Genomic DNA, 25,265 nt, shown 5'->3' with positions numbered 1-25,265 from the left:
AGATATTAAAAGGAAGAAGGGATTGAAGTTCGCCAAACGCTATATAGTATGTAAATGAGCCAGATTATTTTTGGGAAAACGTCATATTCAGTGATGAGTCGAAATATAATACTCCGCAGCATCTGGAGTAGGAAAAATGGTTTTGATGTTAAAATGGACAAACATCTATATTTAAACATTTTAAAGAATAATTTGCATGATAGTGACGTTAAACTTGGACTGGTTTTAACAAGACAATGGCCCAAAACGCTCATCCTACCTCGTGGAAGTATGTCTTATTGACCACTTTAAGCAGCTTAAAACTTCACCACTTTACAACTTTTACTAGACAACTTTAAGTGTTGAGTGGGAGACAATTGCAACTAATGAAACCAAGGTATTGGTAAAAATCATGCATCGACGTTTGGAAGCTGTTATTAAAGCTAAAGGCGGCCCAAAAAAGTACTGAATACTCGTTTTTTCTATTATTTTTTCAATAAAATATCCTTTATATGCTATGTCCGAATAATATTTTTGCATAAAATTGTGCCTTATTTCGTTATTATCTTAAGCTCTCTAAGTTCAGAAACGAATTTGTAAGTTTTAGTTCCTTAAATATTGAATACAAATATTATTTTTTACGAATATATTAAAATTTTGTTTTATGTATAAATCGTGCAAGTATCAGGTATATCTGTTTATAAGCTGTGAGTGTACGAATATATTGTGTGACCACTGTATAAATACAATAGAAAGAGCGGTAGATATGTTGAAGACTCCGATTCTAAAGGAGTCCTCTTCTGCTTTCTTTCGGCTGGATATAAAGACTGCTTTGATCTGTTGTTGCGCTAATTCTAGATTATTTTGTTCTTACTGCTACCACAACGATAATGTCGTCGGAATTCGGTCACGAAGTAACTGCGCAATATTCTCCTCAGGTACATGGAGACCCCAATAAGCTCTAGGGCGTCTAAGATTTTTGTTCAGTTTACAGAGTTAAATGCATTTCTGACGTCTAAGGTGATAATCAGGCAGTACTCTTTGGTGCCATTTAGCATTGATTGCAAGCTGGATTGTTGAAGATACTGCATCTAGCGTTGAATTTCCCTTTCTAAATCCGAATTGATTTTCGGACAGTCCTCCCTTTGACCTAACTTCCGCGTCTAGTCGATCGGATAAAATTCGTTCGAGCACCTTACCCGCAGAGTTGGTCTGTAGCTAGACGGCTGTTCCGTTGATTTGGAAGCAAAATTTAATTTTGGCGTTTCAAAATTGTCGAAAGGCAACTATTAAATAAGTTGTTAAACACTGGTTTGTTGCTTGATTGATCATGCGGAACCCCCTAGTTTGTATGCGGAACCCCAAGGGTTTCGATCGGCGTCATCGCTAAGTTCCAAAAAGCTGTTCCGTTGCTATCTTTTATAGCGTTTTTAAAAGCTTCTCTTGCTGCTTTAAAATTTACCATACTTTCTGGAAAGTTTATTCTCCCTCTAGACCTCTATAATTTCCTTCTTGTCTTTAGGCATTCCTTACGAAGCATGGAAATTCTCTCATTCCACCAGTAAACAGCACTTTTTAGAAAGGTGATCTTTTTAACCGCACGTCTTTAAACAAGCGTCTTTAAAATCGTCATTGCTCGCACAATATCTGGAAGTCAGGCCCAGTCTAAGGCATTTGAAGCATCGTTGGGGTTGAATTTTTTCATGTATGCGACAAACAACCCAACCTATACGTATTTTACCAATGCTAATTAGTTTCATCGCACAGTCCGCAAGTAATGTCACAGAATGTCGACCGCTCTAGATTAACATTAGGGAGGAGGTCATTAACGGCTAAACAGATTTTGTCATGAGTTTTAACCTCATCAATGTCGCGGATTTCCAATGTGTGATATCTGTGAGTTTTTTCACCTCTGCTTTTCCACTTAATACTTACCCCACTGCAGCTTGAAGCTTAGAGATATTTTCCTCAGAAAACTCGCTAAGTAGAAATAGCAGATCTCCCCGAGCCGTTTCTCGTATTTTTCGTAGCATCAAACTCATGTCTTTTAGAGTCTCTTAATTTTTCACAATTTTGAGAATATCTGCATAGGAAAGATCACCTGATTTCTTAACAACTATGGCGTCGTTCCGTGTAAGCTTGCTTTTCGCACGTTTCTGCTTCATGACTTTTCTCCTGCCTGATTAGTCGCAGGGTCTCTAATTAAGAACAGTTTTTTGTTCTTCTCTACAGCCAATAGCGAGTTATCCTTCATAATTAATTTGGTGGGTGTGGGAAAAAATTCGGCAAGGTTTTCCTATTAATTGTGTGATGTGTAGCTCGATCGCTCTCAGTTAACGCTCTCTTTTCGCCTTATCATTCGCAACGGTCGGTGCTTTTGTTTGTGTGGCTTTGGTCACAGTTGGTTTGGTGCCGTTTGCTGCTGTGTCTTTGTTCTCATCTGTCTTGAAGAGCACATATGCTTGAGAGCATGCTCTTCATTTGCTGATTAACATGCCGTTGAACGTCCATCATCTTTTTTAACTCTCCGAGGTTTTTACACATGGTTTTGAGTGTTTCGTTGTAGCCGAGAGAGAAGATCTCTGCCGATTGGGTAGTATGAGTGGGTGTTGTCCTCTACATTATGCCGGTGAATCCACTTCTTCCACCTCGCTATGGCACGTGACTTCAACATTGGTGTCGATCTCATTCACAGTAGCCGATTAACCGTTGCCAAGGTTTGATTGGCCACGCACCCGGGATCGTGCGGCGAGTGTACTTTTTCGAAAAGGGCATGCGGAAGCCAATGGGGATGAGTACAATTGCCGTTGTTCCTGTGCATGAATTGCAGACCGTAAGCCTTATCTTACAGTTCATGGTGCGGATCTTATAAAAATTCACCACATCGAGTGAGAGGTTCGTAATCTCACTAAATGAGAGAAACTAAAGAAGAAAACTTGCATTATTGTTGTTGTCTGTACTCAAGACTGTTTCGCACTAAAGCGACCAGTTAACCGGGATTGTGGACTTTGTTGGAATTTGCTGTTATTTCAATTCTCTCTCACTTTTCAGCACTCTGTGTTAAATTTGACTGTTTGTTTGAAATTATTGCTATTTGCAAAGTAGTTCACTTGAGCGCAGTAGTTCACTAGTGCAGGAAAAAAAACAAGACAGTTTAACACTCGCCAGTGCCGAAAATGCTAGCGTTTAGTCTATAATCGGAAGATGATAAGTTTAGGGGTGTGATATCGCACTGTTTATTGTTATTCGCTGTGAAGATTTCGAGATTTTTTTGTGAGCATGTGCGGTGTTTTCTTCTATGTAAAAGATATAGATGATTCGTTATTTATAATTATGTATTAATATAATTATCTATATATATAAAAAGAAGTTACATTTCCTTGGTAATCTTATAACTCAAGAACCGCCGAACCGATTGACACACAAATTTTAGAGTTCTTTTCTATCTTTGAGGAGGTGGTTTGTGTGAAGTTTGATTGAAATCGGTGCAGCCGTTCCTGAGTTATGACATTTTATGTGAGTAATGGTTTCCTCTCATACGAAATGCCTGTATGGGAAAAACAACAACAAATACACAGCCGCTTATGAGCGTACCGCTTATGAGTTGTACTGTTGTGGTTGTAAGTGTATTATGTTAATATTAATTTTGGACGAAAATATAATAAAAACTGGAGCATTCAAGGAATTGGAAAAACATTTTTAGCTTTATTTATTTTAGCATAACTTATTTAGCGTAAAAAATTGAAATGGAAATTAAAGAATCAAAGTTTAATTACAAGTTTTTATCGGCTCTTTCACCTTACCTGTGAATAGGTGACCACCACAATCAAATTTTAAAAAAGTACAGAAAAGGCTATTGTGACATCTTTAGAAAGTATGTTGAATGAAAAAAATCAACTAATTCAACTGTTTAAACATTTTACGAGTTCTATAAAGAAAACTCAATATGAAAAATTTCTTCCGATATAAAAAAACATTTTATGTATGGTGGTGCGAAGCCCACTGGGAAATGCTAGTTTAATATATAATTTAAGGGGGGAAGCTGGTCTAGAGCGCAAAAAATGGGCATATTTTATGAATTTATTTTGACTCAACAAAGGAATCAATCGAAAATCTGTGAAATAGGTTTAATAATATAGCTTTCATGGTACAAATACAAAATTTTTCGTCTGAATTAATTTCAAAATGGCCGCTGTCCAGCAGTTCTCCTAAGGCGCCTTTTTTTCTAGTGGGTCCATTGCCGAAGACGTAAACTCCTTAATTTTTGTCCTGGATCAAAAAATAAAATTTTTTTAGTTTCTATATAACAACAGAAAGAGACGTACGTACGATTTTTTCGATATTTTGTTTTTTCGCGAAATGGTGCACGTTTGAACAAAAAGTTACAATTTTCACTATAAAGAACGACATAAAATTGTTGATTAAAAAAAAAACTATGTAATATAAATAAAAAATCCTACGTACGTCTCCGGAGAAAGGTATTTCGAATGTATTGTCAAAATTTCGTAAGAATCGGTAAAGATTTGTTCGAGTTATGTCTTCGGCCAGTTTAAAAAAAGTGATTTCGAGAAAAACGCGTTTAAAGTTGTAAATAGCGTTCGGGGCATACCTGCGAGGCACTGCCGTCGAATGAAAAATTTGGGCATTTAGACATTTTTGCTGGCATCCCTCATTTGGTATATTATTTCTAAGACCCTAAAGCACCTTTTAAGACAAATTCATTTTCACGATTTTTTCAAAATTCTAGACCAGCTTCCCCCCTTAATAATGTACATAACATTCGCTGTTACAGCTGCTTCTTGGAATTTTTTTATAACCGTATGCATTATATTATTCTTGGCTTTATTCTTCCTTCTCTTTCTTTATTCAAGATTCATTCGTTGACAACTTTTTGAATTGCATAATCTTCACTTAGTGAGCCCGAATGGCACTAGTCAGCATGAGAAAGATACTATTAGCGCGCTTTGTTAGAGTTGGCCAAAATCGCTTAAGCGATTATCGCGCCAATCAGTAAGAAGAAGCAGCTTCTCTATATTCCAATAAGAAGGAAAGCAGATGTGTTGCTCAAAGATTTTATGTGAAGATTCACTTATCTTATAAGTCATGGAATATCTGCTACGAAGCGCGCGTAAATCAAGGGGCAATCTAAAAAGTCTGCCCAAGAAGAAATCTCATAATAAGCACGTTGATTGATAAATCCCTAGCGAAGCCATCTATATATAATAATAAGATTTTTTTGGAAAAACGAAATTTTGTTTATTTGGATACAATTTTTATTTTTCTTTTAAATTCTATACAATTAATAATGGGATATTTCTTCTTAAAACGAATAAAGCCAAATATTTATCTGATGCGTTTTCTTTTGTATGGGGTGTCATAGTTTTAAAGGCCAGAAATGGTACCAAAATCTATTGTAAGCTTGAGAAAATTATACCATTGAAGCATTATGGGCTGTTCTTATTTCACTTGCAAAAATCTACCATATAACATAAGTTATTTAGGGGCATAGCCGTTGGGGTTATTGCTTTGCCAACGCCAGGTATCTTCACACATTTCATGTATACCGCGTTTAGCTTTCCATCCAAGAGAAGTTTCCGCTAGCGATGCATCAGCATAACAAGTGGCAACATCCCCAGATCGCCTATCTGTAAATTCGAAATTAACTTTACGTTTACTAGCTCCCTCAAAAGCATGGACCATTTCCAAAACCGAGTATCCAACACCAGTTCCTAGATTATATGCAAAGAATCCAGTCTCCGCAACATTTCTTAATTTTTCTAAAGCTTTTAGGTGGCCTTCAGCAAGATCTACAATGTGTATATAGTCACGAACTCCAGTACCGTCTTTTGTTGGAAAATCAGATCCGTAAATTCGTAAAACATCTCGACGACCTACTGCAACCTGCGCAATAAAAGGCATCAAGTTGTTAGGTTCTCCGTTAGGGTCTTCTCCAATGCACCCGCTCGGATGCGCACCAACGGGATTGAAATAGCGTAATGAAACCACTGCCCACCGCTGAAGAAATATTTCAATTTATTATACGAATATGTTTAGAATATTTTGAATTACGCCTACCTTATCTGATTTGCATAGATCCTTCAAAATTTCTTCAGTAAAATATTTAGTTTTGCCATAGGGACTAGTGCAGTTTCCAGTTGGATGGTCTTCAGTTACAGGCAAGAATTTGGGTTCGCCATACACGGTGGCGCTGGAACTATATACAAATTTGAAAACATTGTTATCAGCCATAGCTTCCAAAAGAACATTTGTGCCGGTCATGTTATTGTGGTAGTACTGAAGCGGTATGCGACAAGATTCTCCAACAGCTTTAAGAGCAGCAAAATGAGCCACCATATCGATTTTGTGCTGAAATGTAATACATTTATTCATTGTTAATATTATGATGCTCTGTGTAGTAGCTATTCTCTATGTTATCATATGAAAATACATTATTGCGCTAGTTATTTTACTTTAAAATCAGTATGGTGTTGAATAGGACACAAATGATGTCCCCTGGAATATAAACCCTGCAGGTTTCCATCGATTAGAATAACAAGGTCCAGGTTGCTTGAAGTACGTTTTTTTTTTTACTTTCATGAAAAGTGCAAATGGAAATTAAAAAAAAATATATACATATATTGATTTTTACTAATTTTGTATTGGTTTCAAAATTACAAATTTATTTCATTAAATGATTTTTTTTTACTACAGAATTATAGAATTTCAAATATACAGTTTCGGTTAATTTACTTTATAAATCGTTATTAAATATTTTTTAACATAATATATGTACTTTTAAAATTTTTGGTCAATTTTATTTTATCTAATATTTAGCCTTATAAAGGGTGATTTTTTAAGAGATATAGGAAAGTTTTTCAAAAAAACACACGTAAAATTCAGAAAAATGCATGACAATTTTATTTAAATCGATAGTACAGTCCATATAATTTAATGTTTGAAGATTACTTCATGCAAATGTTAAACGCGACTGCACTTCAAATGGTCCATCCACTTAGTCCAATTTTGGCGTACTCTTTCCAATGCTTCGGCCGGTATCTCACATATAAATTCTTTAATGTTGTCTTCCAATGCGTTAATTGAAGCAGGCTTGTCTGAATAAACATGAGCTTTAACATAGCCCCACAAAAAATGTTCACCGAACTCGCCTCTCAACAAGTCCATTGTTACGCGTGCTGTGTGGCATGTGGCATCGTCTTGCTGAAACCACATGTCATGCAAGTCAAGCTCTTGCATTTTGGGCAAAAAAAAGTTGGATATCATTTCACCATTCACAGTTACGTTTCGATTCGCAGCATCTTTGAAGAAGTACGCTCCAATGATACTTCCAGACCATAAACCGCACCAAACTGTGACCTTTTCTGGATACATTTGTAGCTCTTGCAATTCTTCTGGCTGATCTTCACTCCAAAATCGACAATTCTGCTTATTTACGTACCCATTGATCCAAAAATGAGCTTCGTCGCTGAACACAATTTTTCGATAAAAAAGTGGATCTTCGGCCAACTTTCCAAGAGCCCATTCACCAATTCTGCGCTGCGGTAGGTCGTTCGGCTTCAATCCTTGTCCACCAGTTGTATTTTGAAAGGCTTCATACCTAAATCCTTTTGCAAAATTTTCCACCTTGTTGAATAACAGAGGTCCAATTGCTGCGAACGGTGACGAATCGATAATTGATGGTCATCATTAACACTGGCCGATACAGCGGCGATATTTTCTTCAGTTCGCACTCTTTTTGCTAAGCGTGTTGGTGGTTTGATGTCCCATAATGTAAATTCGGTTCTAAATTTAGTCACAATAGCTCGAATAGCCGCTTCAGTGGGTCGATTAAAGTGACCATAAAATGGAAGAAGCGCGCGATAAACTTTCTTAACAGGACACGGATTTTAATAATAAAATTCAATGATTTGCAAGCGTTGTTCGTTTGTAAAACGATTCATGGTTAAATTATAGACTAAACTGAAGATGTTTGACAGTGAAACAGAACATGAAACGTGCGTCAGCTGTTTAAACCAACTGTTTAAAAAGACAATAGCTAAAAAATCACCCGTTACATACTGTGACTGGTTATCCATAATGTAATTACTCTTTTAAATACGTTTAGCTCACAAGGCAAAGACATATAGGGTTATCTAATAAGAGGTGTTATTTTTATATTCCAAGAAAAATGCTATTTTTTTAATATAAATTATCGGATGTTTATGTCATTATAAAGAGGAATGTATGCCGTTAATAGTAGAAATTATCATCAAGCAAATGACCACCACGACCACGCTTACAGGACAATATCCTTTTCATGAAATTTTCCATAACCGCATTGCAAAGTGACTGCCCTATGTCCTCGATAGCCTCACAAATTCCATCTTTGAGGTCTTGAATCGACCCTGGGCTGTTGGCGTAGACCTTCTCTTTCACGTGGCTCCAAAGAAAAAAGCCCCAAGGAGTTAAATCACAAGATCTAGGTGGCCAATTGTGATTACCTCTTCGAGAGATAACACGGTCCGGAAACTTTTCCCGTAAAAGATCAATGATTTCGTTGCTTGTGTCGCACGTAGCGCCGTCTTGTTGAAAATAAACGTTGTCCAGAATAATACCATCCAATTCCGGCCATAAAAAATCGTTATAATACCTGTTAATATCGTAAATAACACCTGTTATTGGAAAAACTCTTTACTACACCGTGCTATAATAAACTATTTTGGTTACACATACTATATTTTGGTTAAAGAATTTTAATAAAAGTCATAAGGAATGATCAAGTATAAAAACTTTAAAGGATATTTTTGAGGTATTTTACCACTCTGCTATATTTCAACTCTAGTTCATGTGTGATTTGGGTTGACGCACGGTGTTATATTAAAAAACCTAAGGCATTATCAATAATTTGACCTTGCCCAACACTGCACTGAGTTAAATCATTTGCGTACTAAACTTTTTGCAAAATTTTTTTCTGTTTTGTACTTAAAGTACTGTAAAAAATAGAGAAATATTTTTTGTGGGTGGATTGCCATCAGGTGAACGCCCACACGTTCCGCTTATTATTATTAATATTATGAAGGAGATTCTTCGCGTGCGAGCCGAATAGATTTGTGCTTATCTCTAAAACAAGATCGCTCAAAGCAGACAACTGGCATTGAGAGTGATGTTCCAAAAATTTTGGAGGATCAAATCAGCCATGGGATATTTATAAACTTTTCAACTTGTGGGTGTAATTAGTTCCATATTTGCTGTTTCAATTGTACTGCTTGGAGTACGACGGTTTGGAGAACCTGGCAGGATACATCTGCTATAAGCTGTAGTCTTAGAGTAGGAGTAATTTTGATGGGTAAATCACTTCACCGAAGAAGATTTATCAAGCAATGATTAGACGAATTGCAATTACAAACAACGGGTATAAGGGAAATAATTAAAAATCATTTTAAATGATTTGATAATTTCTATTGAATGCGCAGATGCTTTGTACGAGTATGTGACAATTTTCACAGAGGCTGTACTCAATTTTAAACGAATTATAAAACACTGAATTTATTTATTTATTTATTAACAATCCAGAGTGTATGCAATTCGAAGCTATTTATTCATTATTTTAAAAGCCGAGTTATAAAGGGTGATTTTTTAGCTACTATCTTTTTAAACAGTTGGTTTAAACAGCTGACGCACGTTTCGTGTTTTGTTTCACTGTCAAACATCTTCAGTTTGGTCATAATTTAACCATGAATCGTCTTAAAGACGAACAACGCTTGCAAATCATTGAATTTTATTATAAAAATGCGTATTTGCCTAAGAAAGTTTAAGATCCACTTTTAGACGTGATAACGTCTTATAATTCGATTTAACAGGCTGCACGCACGAAAAAATGTGTCGTTACCTTGCTCATTGCCGTTACCTTGAATGAACTGCAAGCGAAAGCGCGGAACGAACAAATCATACGAACGGCAACGTTCGACATCTTGCTCTCTCCTACTTAAGTGAGCGTATATATGTATGTATATGCGCATATGTACATATATAAATTCACGTATTTGTATTTGCATATGCCTTCTTATTGATTATTATTAATTTGATTCACTTGAAGAATTTAAAATAAAACCAAGTTTGTTAATAATACCTGTTGTTTTAATGTTATTATTATTAATTTTTTTATTATTATATATATAAAGGAAAAAATGTATGGTAATATTTACCATATACCTTATAAGATATGTTGTCTATACTAATATTATAAAGAGGAAAACTTTGTTTGTTTGTAATGAATAGGCTCAAAAACTACTGGACCGATTTTAAAAATTCTTTCACCATTCGAAAGCTACATCATCCACGAGTAACATGGATTATATTTTATTTTGGAAATAGGGCTCGAGATATAGGTCAAAACGTGGACCCGGGTAACCTTCGGATGTGTATGTACAATATAGGTATCAAATGGAAGCTGTTGGTGAATGCTTTAGTCCAGAGTATTTTTCATGCCGCTCCGTGACTAGGGTCTCGAGATAGAGACCAAAACGTGGACCCTAGAATGTGTTTGTACAATATGGATATCAAATTGAAGCTGTTGGTGAATGCTTTAGTACAGAGTATTTTTCATGCCGCTCCGTGACTGGGGTCCCGAGATATAGGTCAAAACGTGGACCCGGGTAACCTTTGGTTGTGTATGTACAATACGGTCAAATGAAAGCTGTTGATAAGTGCTTTAATACGGGGTAATTTTCATACCTATTGATGACTAGGGTCTGGAAATATATGCCATTTCCGAATGGAAATGGTATGTCTTCGCCTTCTTACTACTGCTTGCCATAATGTTTCGAACTCTAACCCAACCGCTGCACGCAGAACGTTGATAATGGCGTCCAGTATTAAACTGAGCGCAATGTCGACGTGCATTGCGTATATATAAAGCCAAAAAATTCTCGAACACGCTAATCGGTTCCAGCCGATCCTAGAACAGAGACGCTACTTCGCGTCGTGTTTGTCGGCGCGAAATCGCTTACCGCAGTGTTGCCGCTGTTTATCTATTTATTATGAAAATTTCTGAAATTTGCTAATACTGGTATGATTTTCAGACTTTTGGATTTTTTGCAACGTGAGCAGCGCGAGCTACCAGAATTGCCTGTGCGAGCTACCGGTAGCTCGCGATCGACGGGTTGGCGACCACTGCTCTACAGGAACTTTCAAATTATAATTAATGAACGCACAGACTGGAGAACTAATTCTATCACTTTCAAACCTGGCTCTCAGCTATGGTTTACTGATGGGTCCAAATTGGAAAATGGTAGAACAGGGGCAGGAATCAAAGGGCCTAAATTCAAAAAATCGATTCCGATGGGACTCTACCCAACAATATTCCAGGCATAAATACATGCCATTGAAATATGTGTGAGAGAATGTCTTAGCAGGAAAATGAGAGGTACTCACATCTACATACTTTCAGATAGCCAAGCGGCTCTAAAAGCCCTTCTATCAACAACTATCACCTCTAAATTGGTAAATGATTGCCTAAACCTTCTCAACACGTTAGGAAACCTCAACATAGTAACACTATGTTGGATTCCGGGACATGAAGGACATGAGGGAAATGAAATGGCTGATGACCTTGCAAAACCAGGAGCAAATATGCAACTTACTGGTCCTGAGCCTTTCTGTGGATTCACAAAAGGCCACATTAATGAATTCCTTAGGAAATGGGAAGAAAGGAAATTTGCTGCACACTGGCTAAACTGTGCCGGTCAGCGTCAAGCCAAACTGTTCCTAAGTTCCAACAAAGGAATATCTGACAAGCTTCTCTCACTAAGCAGAGTAGATCTGCGTCTTTTAACAGGATATCTTACAGGTCACTGCAGCCTGAGGTATCATCTAAATAATATTGGTCTATCTGAGACCAATGTCTGCCGCTTTTGCGAAATGGACATAGAAAGTTCAGAACATGTGCTTTGTGAATGTCCTGCGTTGGGCAGACAGAGACTTCATCACCTTGGTGGTATCGTAGTTTCTCTATGCAATCTTTGGAACAACAAACCCAAAATTGTGCTAAAATTTTTAAAAAGCCTAAAACTCTAGGGTTACAAAAATAGGCCTTGCACAATAGATCAGCTCTGGTAGCAGTGCGTAATGGCCTTCTAATAATAATATTTAATATACTCCTTGTTTTATCCCCCTTTATTTTGGGCTTTGGTTTCGAAAGATGGCAGACGATTGCTGACCACACAAATAGTTCGCGGACCACCTATTCAGTCTCGGCGGGAGGGCCGACCGTTGGATATCATTTAGTAGCGTGAAATGGCTGACTGTATGGAAAATCTTCGCCTTGTTCAACATTACTACGACAGTCCTCCCGCAGGGGCGGTTTTGGTTAAGCCCGCGGTTAGTTTAGGTGTTAATGGTGGTGAGTGCTGTGGTGGTGCTATGCATTCGGCGGACTCCATGCTGATGTGTGGCTGAACAAAGGAGACTTATCGGGCGATAAGACTCACATTGTTTTGCGGGTTTCCCAGGTTGAAGTAGTGGGACTACCCACCTTACTTTATACTTATCAGAAATTATAACAGTGGCCATAGAGAAGTTGAATTCCCTTCCAATGGACCCAGGTTTCCCAGCATCAACATGTTAAGTCCGTCAGGACCAATGGCTTTAGAAGTATTTGCTTTGTTAATGGTCATCTGAACCTCATCGCTGAAGAAAGTAAGTGGCGCACTTTTGTTCGGCAGTTTGTGCAGCCGTCTGGTGGCACGAGGTTTGGATCTATCAACCGCAGGATGCAATATAAATTATCGGCTAAAATTGTTCGCGTATCTCTTCGGGTTCTACAGGGACCTTACTAACACCAGAGATGAAGTTGCAGGCCTTCAGGTGCTCTTCCCATTTGGTTCGCTTATCATGGGTGACCAGTTGCCGAATCTACAAATTGAGATCTCTTATTCGGGTGTCCCCGGGATCGGCGTTTGTTGTTGTGGCGTTTGCTAAAACGGCTGCTTTAGCTGAGAAATTAGAACGTATGCCCTGGAGCCTTCTAGGGGGAACGAAACGAGCAGCCGCAGCTGTGATCACCTTGCGGTATTCACGTTCGCCTATGCACACTTCGAGGGGGAATGGTCAGAGCGGGGAAGGTGTCCTCAGACTAGCGCTAGCAATTTTTATATCAGGCGAGCTGCTGCAATTGCCCACTACCCTGTTGGGGGCGTGGTCGTTCACTGTGCAGAATGTCGAATCGTCTATCTGCTCTGGCAAAAGCTGTACCCTACGATCGTTTGGTAGGACTGAGTGCCAAAGATCATTCTGCACGTTGAAGTCACCTATAACCAAACGGTTTTTACTTCTGATAAGTGCACCAATTCCGGGTGATGTCCAGCCGGGCTGCAGGTGGGGCTATAAAAATATTTAGGTATCGCCTTACTGAGGCGGCCGCCATAGCCGAATGGGTTGGTGCGTGACTACCATTCAGAATTCAAAGAGAACGAAGGTTCGAATCTCGGTGAAAGACCAAAATGAAGAAAAAGTGCTTTCTAATAGCGGTCGCCCCTCGGCAGGCAATGGCAAACCTCCGAGTGCATTTCTGTCATAAAAAAGCTCCTCAGAAAATATATCTGTCGTTTATGAGTCGGCTTAAAACTGTAGGTCCCCCTATTTGTGGAACAGCATCAAGACGCATGCCACAAATAGGAGGAGGAGCTCCGCCAAACACCCAAAAACGGCCAATTATATATACATATATACATTGACAGATGACATTTAGGCATGAAGAGGCGGCGAGAGATGATGCTCGAGAGAGCTCCGGGACTCATGGAGGTTCCGTTTGTGGTGCTAGGTGATTGCGTATTACGCGATTTGATTACACCTAACCGATGTGGAGTTTAATTGCAGCCATATTTGGCAGACGCAGCAGAAATAATCTTTGGAGATTCAAGATTAGGATTTACCAGCAAATGCTATGTACAAAGACACTGTACAATAATGTTACTTTACAGTACTGACACAGTATAGTTTAGCACAAACACATTTCGCACAGTTTTAGTGTTTAATCCATAAGATCCCCCCGATTAGCGATTGAAAAGCATTTCATGTATAATAAAGTCCTGTAGAACGGACAGTTACGAAATAAACTACCGCTACGTTGCATGCGGCCGACTTATAGCTCCTGGTGACGCTCAAGCATACATGTTCTGCAGCTTATATGTTTGTGTGTCGGGTGCTTGACGCTAATATCTAAAATTTTTGATTTTCATCATGCAAAAGCCGACAACAAGTATGTGTGACACGAAGCAAGTACGACTGTCACCCGACACGCACACATATAAGCCTGCTGGACATGCATGCTTGAGCGTTACCAGGGGGCGTCGCCCAACAAGCAGCGCAGCAAACTACTCAACTAACGCTACACCGCATGCGGTCAACTTAGCGGCGTCTAACAAACAATGCAGTGCAGAGCTACTAACCCATACTTCATACCTAAATGTCTTTCGATCGCCGAACAATGATTTCCTCTGTTGTATGTTTCTTTTTATACGTTTCACTAATGAACATTAATAATTTCAGAGTTGTATCAAATTGAATTCATATATACAATATTAAAACTAAATGCCGCCATTAAACTTACAATGCTCGTTACAATGGTATTGGAACTATAATGTTAGATAAGCAAGCAGCTTTTTCGCTCCCTCTTGATAAACCGACACCCCACCTAGTTTGAATCCATTTTCCTTTCCCTTTTTCCAAAAAAAAAATACAAAATTATAGAAAACGTTTAAATGGTATTAATTATAAATTAAACTTGTGATGCAAATTAGATTTTCAGCAAAACTGTTCTCAATTTGACACTTTGTCTTGTTATTATTCGTTGAAAATCGTTTTTCCCGTTATAAGCATACTAGTATATATTGTAATAAAAACGAATTATTTTGCAAATTAATAATGTTTTGTATCATATAAATCGATTGAGTCTTATTTCTGGTGAGAATGCGACATATAAAGCTGTAGTTCTTATGCAGAGATCCACCGGTCGGTTTGTGAGTTTTCATACATGTACCTATGTTCCGATTAGGCATTTTTAGAAATTCGTATAAAACTTTCTCATTTAAAGATTTCTCGAGTAGCGTTTCTGCCAATAAATTCGCGGCTGTCTGACATATACTCCAATTAGTAAGTTTCAATGGGATATTTATAAATAAATTGTTTTTAACAGTTTCTATTTGCAGGTGTTTATATGAAAAATAAGGTCCAGTGTTTCTTAAAAAGGTTACATCTGGAGATATTGGTTTTGAAAATTTTTCGTAAAAACCCCTAGGAAGAAGCGCGTAAAGCCGAACCTAAGTGCACATTGAGGAAATCAAAGTGGGAGAAATATTAAAACATTCTTAACTAAAACTCAGGTATTATAGGAAAGAGAATGAACTGAGCTAAAGCGAATACGTAAGACAACGTTAGCGGTTTCAGATTTAAGATTATATCGACACATAAAATACTTCTCATATCTACCTTCATACGTTAAACTTACCTCTTGAAAAACGGCACGAACTTGATCTCTATCAGTAATATCAATACAATAATAATTCAATTTTTTTCCTGTAAGCTTTTGAACCCTGTTCAAAGATTCGGGAAGCTTTGAGGAACCTGAGCTGTATGCATTACTCAAATTGTCTACGCAAATCACATTATAGCCCTCATTAAGCATCTCCAAAATTGTATGAGAGCCAATATATCCCGCGCCTCCAGTGACTAGAACATTTGGAGGTGCCATTTCAATACCTATAAAAAGAAAATAATATTTTATTAAAAAGCTAGAAATATATGTACATAGTTAAATTATATTTAGATATTTTTCAGTGAGTACAATTAGAGGTATTAAGTCTTGGGGCTCTTGTTTATTGTTCAGTAGATATGCTATTTGGCTTGATTGTTTGGGTGTAGGCGAGACTCATGCTAAATACATACTTGTAAGTCTACGAACGCCTTTTTTCGAAAGTGTGAGGCTGGAAATTGTTACTGAATGCTGTTTCAGATTATAATATGCCTTTATTAACATCCAATTTTTCACTTCAAGTTCGTTTCAGAGTGGCCCCATGACCCAAGTGGTATTAGTAGCTCCGTGAAACACCAAAATTAGGTTTCTTATAGTGGTCGCCCTGCGGCGAGCAATGGCAAACCTCCGAGTGTATTTCTATCATGCAAAAAAGCTCCTCATAAAAAAATATCTGCCGTTCGGAGACGGCTTAAAACCTCCTCCTATTTGTGGAACAACAGCAAGATGCACGCCACAAATAGGAGGAGGAGCCGTACACTCTTATAAAAAATTGTGCCTGAGAGATTAAGTTCTCCGACTCGCACATTCTTTTTCAGCATTAGGTTAAATAAGTTACACGATAGCGAGTTACTCTGTCTGAAGCCTAGTTTGGTATCAAACGTCTCGAAGAGGTCCTTCTCAATTCTGACGGCACTGCTGGTACTGAGCAACGTCATTTTGATCACAACGGTAACCTATCCCCTTGTTCCCTTCAAGATTTCTCTAAGACATTTGATTCGGTATCAAACGTCTCGGAGAGGTCCTTCTCAATTATACACTCTTATAAAAAATTGTGCCTGAGAGATTAAGTTCTCCGACTCGCACATTCTTTTTCAGCATTAGGTTAAATAAGTTACACGATAGCGAGTTACTCTGTCTGAAGCCTAGTTTGGTATCAAACGTCTCGAAGAGGTCCTTCTCAATTCTGACGGCACTGCTGGTACTGAGCAACGTCATTTTGATCACAACGGTAACCTATCTCTTTGTTCCCTTCAAGATTTCTCTAAGACATTTGATTCGGTATCAAACGTCTCGGAGAGGTCCTTCTCAATTCTGACGGCACGTACTGAGCAACGTCATTTTGGTCAAACCGGTAACCTATCTCTTTGTCCCCTTCAGGATTTCTCTAAGACATTTGATTCGGTAAGTCAAGAACCTTATATCAAACATCTTAAGTACTTTTTTAGAGTTTCTGATAGCTCTGTCATGTTTAGGATCAGTTACCTTTCTCAAAGGAAATGTGCAAGGATGACTCCTCCACACCTTGTTTTGTTGGCTCCGGTGTGCCAAAAGGTTCTCTCCTTTATCCCCTTTTGTTAAATCTGTATGTGAATGATATATACTCTGTGTGTCAGTATGTCAATGCCCACGCTTATGCTGATGATATTCAATTGTATTTGTCCAGTACGAATGGTCTAGTTGAGGATTTATGTTTTAAAATTAGCCTGTCTGTAATTTCAGAATGGGCCCAGGGAATTATAATAGTAATGTAGAAGATATACCAAATTTGTTTGTTGGTAATATCACCCTGATGTTTTACAACAATATAAAAAATTAAGGCTTTGATAATTCTGTTTTGAGCTGTTCTGATCATGTAAAAAAGTTGTAACTTGCATACTGTTTTACGTATTTTAAGAATAACAGCGTGGTTCACGCCATTAGGACTAGAAGAAAGCTAGCTATTATACTCATTGCACCACTCATCACGTCCTCTAAGCCCGTATATAGTTCGTATATATTGACTTATTTCCTCTCACAAAATTGATGTTGCGTTCAATAAAGCTACGCGTTATGTCTACTGTCTCAACTATATGTAGCCACATTCATTTTTATAGAAAACCAAAATTCTAGGATGCAGCATTTTTGATTATCTGACGGCTAGAGAGTGTGTAATTATGTATAAGATAATTGAAATCACAACTCCCAAATACCTTTACGAGAAATTAAGATTGATGAAATCTAATAGGCATCAAACTCTGATTGCCCCGAAGTATTCCTACTTGCCATCATCAAGATTGTTCTTCATTAATTCTGTGAGGCTCTAGAATTCAATTCCTGAATCTGTCAAGGGTGTGAACAGTATAAATAATTACAAAGGGGTAATACATGATCACTTTAATTCTGTAAATTGAATGTGGTTCTAATTAAAATTTTATCAATTTCTTTATCGCACTGAGTTCTACTATTAAATCTAATCTTATATTTGTCTATTTATTTTTTATCTTTAAGTTTACTTTTAATTTTAATTATATACACATATATACATAGTTAGTCGGCGCCGTATATGCAATATATATAATTGTCAGCCTTATGACCAGTTCCCTCTAGGAGAGCCAGATCATCACCGACTTCTTTTGTTCCCTTTCCTTTTTAGTGAGGTACTCAATTTCTGGTTGCGGTTAACAGTTTCACCGCTAGAAGTATTCAAGTTGGAAGATTGACAGTAGGAGGTGATATGCATCATGTTTCAAAATCAGTATTCAAGTTGCACATTTGCTGAAACCTCATACCAGTATGTATTATAGCGAATCCACAACAACAGCTTCGGATAACTGATAACATCAAAAGATACCGACCCAAGACACGAATTAAGGATTGTGATTTACGTTTTACTACTTGGAATATACGAACAATGCTACAAACCGGCAAGATGGCCAAAAGTATGAAATAAAATATTGACTTAGCAACTCTACCAGAAATATGATTCGCGGAATATGGTGAATTAAGAAAAAAGCCTATTCAATTTTCTTTGTGGCCGAAACAAACGAGGGCAGCTACTGCTACAACAACAACAACAAGGGCAGCTAGGTGTGAGCTTCTACATTACAGGATCCGGCACTCGAGGCGTAACCAACTTCAGACCGCTCGCGCAGCTGATGCACGGGCATTATGCAAGATGCGACTTCAGCGAAATCCTTGACGAAGTACCAATCAAATGGCGAAAGAACTAAAAATATCTGACCGTAGCATCCGCCGCATACTGAAAAATTATCTCAAAGTCAAGCTTTACAAGATTCAAAAGATGTATGACCTCACACCAAAGCAGCAACAAGTTAGACTTGAGGGAGCGAAGAAGTTACTTCGTTTGGCCTAAAGCGGTCAATTTCCGAACATTGTATTTTTTGACGAGAAAATTTTTCAAATTGAACAATTCATAAACTCCCAAAATGATAGGGTTTATTTGACCTATCGTTCATACGAGAGTTTGAGTCATCGATTGGCCACCAGGAGGCAGCACCCGCCATAGGTAATGGTTTGGGCCGCTGTAACCGCAGATGGGCACTCTCCAAACGTTTTCATCGAGCCTGGCGTCAAGGCAAATGCGAAATATTATCGGGAAAGTATTCTGGAGGTTGCTTTGAAGCGGTGAGCAGACAAACATTTCGGTCGCAGACCATGGACGTTTCACCATGACTCAGCTCAGCTCACAAAGCTCGAGTGATTGGTTAAAAAACAACGTTCCAAACTTCATAACGTCCACACAATGGTTCTCAAGTTCATGAAACGGCTTGAAACTGTAGGTCCCTCCATTTGTGGAACAACATCAAGACGCACACCACAAATAGGAGGAGGAACTCGGCCAAGCACCCAGAAAGGGTGTACGCCCCAATTATATACATATATATATATGGATGCGCTGAAAAAAGCGATTATACGAGAATGGGCCAAAATACCTCAAGATCACATTCGGGCAACATGCAACTCATTTTTTGACCGTTTGAAGGCTATATTCAAGGCAAAAGGTGGTCATATCGAGCTAAAGTGAATATATGTTAAAACTGTAATCGTTTTTGAACAATTTTGTCTTTGAAATCAATAAAAACTAATTTCACACAAAAAAGTTATGGTGTTTTGAATAGGTAACACTTCATATCGTTCACCCTGTAAATGGTATGTACTCGATTCAATAATTAAACGTTGTTTAAAGGAAAAATTGCATTGCAGTCATTGTATTACAAAAGTGTGGTAAAAGTGCAAGTGAGATTTACGAATTGCTGAAGAAACTTAATATTTCGAGAATGTTTGTTATTGCGCGATCAATTGTTATCCCCAAACGTCTGAATGACAGAGAAAGTGGTCGTTCTCGTGTGGTTCGAACCAGAGCAGCCATAAAAGCCATGCGAGAAAGAGTTCGCAGAAATCTCTTAGAAAGCAGAAAATCATGTCCAGAGAAATTAATGTATCGAGCAGATCCATGTTAAGACTAATTAGAGATGATCTCCACATTATAGCATTCCATCGCTCAACTAGTCATCTTTTGACCACGCGGTTGAAGAAAATTAGACTCGTCAGATGCAAGCAGCTTGTTCGGTGGCACGCGCTCAACGGACATGAAAATATTCATTTCGCAGATGGGAAAATTTTCACTGTTGCGGACAAAATCCATGCTAAAACATCTAAAAACGCAAAAAATTTTGTTCAAGGGCACAGTGTGACCACCAGTCCCGTAATCGTTTGGTGGGGAGTATCTTGAAGATGCGTTACATCTTCTCATTTCTGCGCAAAAGGGGTTACGGCAGGGGCAAAAGTGTACTATTAGGATGTCTTAGAAGGCGTGATGGAGCAGTTGAGCAGTACTCTTTTCAATGGACAGCGTTGGATCTTCCAAAAGCCAAGAGAGCAAGATTTCGTTCCAGCCCCTAAGGCAGAAGATTGGCCATCTGGAAGACCGGATCTGAATCCGTTGGATTACAGTTTGTGGTCAGAATTGGAGAACATGGCCTATTGAAGGTCTTACAAAAATTTGGATAGTCTCAAATAATCTTTGGTTCGAGCAGCGACATCAATATCCATAAAAGCTCTTGCAATAGCTGAATAGCCTAAGGCTTGAAGGCTTGTGTAAAAGCAAATGGTGACCATTTCGAATAAAAATTTCACATTTGTGCCTTAATATTAACATGATTAAATAAAACTTACTGAAAAAAGTATTATAATTTCATATCTATAACGGACTAAACTTTGAACAGAATTTATGGTAGAACTAAGTATAATGACCCAAAACACTACTCAATGTTTGTACGTGAATGGTTTTTACAAAATAATGTTAAAGTTATAGAATGCCCAAGCCAGTCACTCGACCTAACCTCAATCTAAAACCTTTGGGGAGTTATTTTTGTATCGAATCTATTTAAATTTCGTTCCTATTTTCATGACCACCTGAATATTTCCTTTTTGTATCTATTGTCACTAGTTTAAGTTTTAAAATATCCTTGAATTATTATTTATATTAGTCATATTAATCTACGAAATGCAATTGTATATGTTTTATTATAATTTAGTTAACTTGCTTTTTCCGTATCAACGTGGGCATTACCTATTTTAATTGTCATATGTGTATATGTGCCTCATTACGGAGCTCTTTATATCCTAAATTTCATGGTATTTTTGTTTGGAAGCCTTTAATTTAGTAATGTTTCCCAAGTTTGCTATGATTTTTTTTCATGTTTTAGAAAGATAATATTCTAAATGCAAAAGCTCATATTTTGGCCATCAATTGTGATAACCAAATCCATACAGAAATAAAATACAACGTAACTTAGTATTTTCAACTTAATTGTTGGACTTTAACAATTTCTCTCTTACACAAAAACTTTTACAACCTATATCACAAATAGGAGACTTTTTCTATTCTCAGACTACCTGTGTTAATCCGTGCGCGAATTTTTGCCATATTGTCCCAAGTCCAATGAATTGTTTTGGTTGGATTTTCTAAATTTTTCATGTGCTCCTTAGGAAGTATTTGACTGACTTGGATTTGAATTTATCCAGTTTTACAAGTTGTTCCTTTTTTCCCCAGGTGAAACACACGACAATTAGTATATGATCTACATCATTTAAATAAAATTACACTTTTAAATCGTCCCCATGACAATCGCTCCTATGTTTCCAGAATGACCCGGACTTAAATCCGTCAAGGACTGTCACTTCAGCAGCATTCCCCGTAAACGTATGGGAAATGTTTATGCTGCGTAGAAACATCAAACGATGTTCCCCCTCGGGCTCCGTCCAGCAATGCAAAATTTCGATAAGCAACACTAGACAACTTCACTAGACAACTTCTTCCGATCTGCCCTTATCTTATATCACCTTTATTTATTGCTTCGTGGTATGTAAATTTAAAAGAAAAAAAAACTTCGAATATATTTTTTAAAGAAAAAATATGTACATTTAAAGAAAAAAAGTGCCGAAGGCTAAAATCGCTCCAATTTTTAGTCTATTTTCCACTATTTATGAATGTATTGTTTTTTCGAAGGTCAACGGTCAATGTCACTGATTTTAAATATCACAAAACTTCTATCGAACCTCAATTTTTGTTTTCGTTTAATGTAACGGTGCCTGGTTTTTACCTATGTATAAGATCAAATATAACCATTTTGACCTTTTTGAAAAAAGCTATGTACTTCTCATCTCTGATCTACTTCACATGCCCGTCTGCATGGGAGTATTAACATCCGTAGGCCTTCTACCCTCGAACACGCTCACGATCATATCCCTTAATCAATAGAATTCTCTTTCTGTTACCGCAGTATAATGGAACCCAATCTATTGTCGCAGCATGTTGAACTGATATTCCCGATTTCATAACGCTTTTTTATTTCATTTTCTAAAAATTATTCCATTTTGGTTGGCTCGGTTTTATTATTCTTTTTATTATTTTCTCGTTAAAATAACGTTTAGAAGAACATAAATAATAATAGAATTTTAATAAAATACGAAGTACTATTTAGTCCAAATGTCCAACCAATAACGATTGAATATTGTTCGTATACGGTGTTTTTATTCAAGTAAAATAAGCGTGTGTAATAGGGTACTTTTTGGAGCTTATGCAAATAATAAGCGTTTTTATGTTAAATATCCCTCTTAATGCTCAATAATTTATAAAAAAAAACTCTATAAATCAAAAGGTATATTGGTCCTCGAACTTAGACATAAGCACAACTTTCGTTGTAAAAATGGAAGGCCAACACCGCATCGATCTCCACTCGATTTTTTGACCATTTCTTTCTCCTTTACAATACGAAGTATTTCTGAATAAAATTAGTTTATTAAGCTAAATCTCTAACTTTATACCATGGATCATCACTTTTGATTCACAAGCAGATGTACTCTGCACATCAGAGCTTAATGTAACAACAGAAGGTGTAGGGTTCGTCAAATTTCCGCGCAGTAGAACAAACACATATTCATATAAATGTACAATACTTCCATTAAATGAATCCACGAGTTTGCATATGGAAGCAACCTTTTCTTCAGAAAATTTTTCAGAAAAAATTGCACCACTAGTACGTTCAAATGTAAACAATTTCGTAATACCTTCAATAAGATAAAAAAGTCACCTGAGCACACAAAGCTGTTGCTATTACTACACAACAAAATCGTAGTTTACTCTGCCACGTTCTATCTGGCACTAAATTTATATACACACGTTCACTACAATACAAAAATATTTGGTATCTGAAGTTTGTTTTTTTCACGTTTTACTCAATACTAACTTATATTTATTCTTTGATCACAACATTAAAGATGTTTGTTATCAGTACTTATTTTTACACTAGCCTACAGTCTTATCATTTTTCAAATACTAATGCAATCATGGTTATTAAAAACATACTATAGCACTCAATTCCGAATGGTAAACATCTGATGGAAGTTAGTATTGACGTTGTAACACAACTAAATATTGTTCATTCATTTTCAAGGAATTTTTCTGAAACAGATTTCGGACGGATACAATTAATGGTGCTCACACTCACTAAGAACAACGTACGTTCCGTGTCAGCTGACACGAATAAACTAATGAGAGCCCCATGTATGATAAATAAAAAATCACCACCGTTCCGTTCCGTAGTATCGTGGATCGTGTACGTGGGTAATAGTATCCGCACTCAGCGGCGTTATCGTAGGCCCTATCTGTGCCCCGTAAGATACACAAAATTGGGCAAAACTTGTGCTATAGAAAATAGCTGCTTTCGTTTGGTTACATATTTACAAAACACATCGGTTTGTGTGTGTTTGTGTTTGGTTGTATCGACATAATGTTGCCATTGATATTTTTGCATACACACTTTTACATGCATCCGCGTTATCAGTTAAAATTTTTCATTGTATAATAAACCAAAGCAAAAAACCAACTAATGCAAATAGTTCAATTAGCTATAATTAACATTATTCAACATTGTTTTTAAGTTATTTTAATAAAAATTAAAATTTTTGTAACTTTATTTTTTAAATGATTTCGAAATGTGTGGTGAGAGAGCGATCAGCAGATTTTCATTTATGGTGCTCAAAATCATCAACGTAAACGTACGTTTCGTGTCAGCTGACTCGATGAAACTAATGAAAGACTCATGTAAATGAAAAATCACCGCAGTTCCGTTACGTAGTATGCTAGATCGCGTTCGTGGGTAAATGAAAAATTTGAGTTCTTCCGTAAAAACGTGTGAGCTGATTTATCTTCGACCACACAGTTTTCTCAATTTTGAGTATCTCATAGGCAACAAACGTTAACGTTGGTGAGTGTGGGCACCATAAATAATATGAGAATAGAAAACGCTACTCAATGAATATGGTGAGAAATAATCAAAATTTTACAACTCTTGCACTGGGCGCAATAAATGAGACATTATTGCAAGAAAAGAAAACAGCATTATTTATACATATTTTTACGTTTTGAGAGAATTTCCAATAGATTTGTAATTGGTAAACAAAAGTCACTGAAGTATAATGGTCCGCACATTGACCAACGTACCGAAGTGCCTTTCAAAAACCACCAAAGTTTTTCTACGTTTATTTTGTAAATGATTTCGAAATGTACTATTTGGCAACACTGTGTGATGAGAGAGCAATCAGCTGGCACGATTCTACGGAAATTTTCAAAATCCTACGCTAGAATCTACGATAATACGGAACGAAAGGGTGGTGAATTCTCATTTACATGGGCTCTCATTTCATCGTAACAGCTGACAAGGGCCTGCGTTTACGTCGCAGCACATTTCGAAAATATAAGTGGTCGAATGAGACATCTAGTACTTCATATCGCTTACCAATTTTGCAAAAACGCGTTTAAGGTACAATTATATTACATAATATTGTGTATAACCGTAAATCTCTTTAATCCGGTTCAAGTAAAACTATCTCAATTCTGTTTGCCCAGAGGTCGGGTCAGTCAAAGGCACACCACGTGGTCCAGATTTGTGAAGGATCCGGACTAGACCATATCCGGATTATCGAAATTTTACTGTGTATATCAGTATTTGGACTTAAACCTTTGGAGGAGGTACTTATAACTGATGGAAACTGTTCCATGTTGTTGGTTGCGGTCCAATGGCAATGATCGCGATCCGGACAAAGCTATTGCACGCAAATCCAGCAACAACGATTTGATCCAGATAGAGAGCTGGTTCAATGTATAATCCGTAATGTCGTCTTTTTTACCGCTAGCTTGGCAGCACATGCTTTTGTAAACTTCAAGTTATATTAGTATATAAAGTAAATTAAA

General features: G+C 37.3%; 1 protein-coding gene across 4 annotated transcripts; it reads right to left on the bottom strand.

Moving 5' to 3' along the window:
• Window positions 1-3,655: 3,655 nt before the first annotated feature.
• LOC129243122 (UDP-glucose 4-epimerase) lies at window positions 3,656-23,514 on the bottom strand. Of its 4 annotated transcripts, none has more exons than XM_054880271.1 (4): window positions 23,379-23,514; window positions 15,482-15,732; window positions 6,055-6,345; window positions 3,656-5,994 (listed from the first exon to the last, which is right to left on the bottom strand). In XM_054880271.1, the coding sequence occupies exons 2-4, from the start codon at window positions 15,722-15,724 to the stop codon at window positions 5,473-5,475; spliced, it is 1,056 nt and encodes a 351-aa protein (XP_054736246.1). In that variant the 5' UTR covers window positions 15,725-15,732; window positions 23,379-23,514; the 3' UTR covers window positions 3,656-5,472. The 4 variants fall into 4 exon arrangements, with proteins under 4 accessions (XP_054736246.1, XP_054736247.1, XP_054736244.1 ...); XM_054880272.1 differs by lacking the exon at window positions 23,379-23,514 and adding an exon at window positions 23,260-23,372; XM_054880269.1 differs by lacking the exon at window positions 23,379-23,514 and adding an exon at window positions 23,104-23,240.
• Window positions 23,515-25,265: the final 1,751 nt, after the last annotated feature.

This window comes from Anastrepha obliqua, chromosome 3 (assembly GCF_027943255.1).
Source record: "Anastrepha obliqua isolate idAnaObli1 chromosome 3, idAnaObli1_1.0, whole genome shotgun sequence".
Lineage (NCBI taxonomy): Eukaryota > Metazoa > Arthropoda > Insecta > Diptera > Tephritidae > Anastrepha > Anastrepha obliqua.
This window is presented reverse-complemented; position numbering and strand designations above follow the sequence as displayed.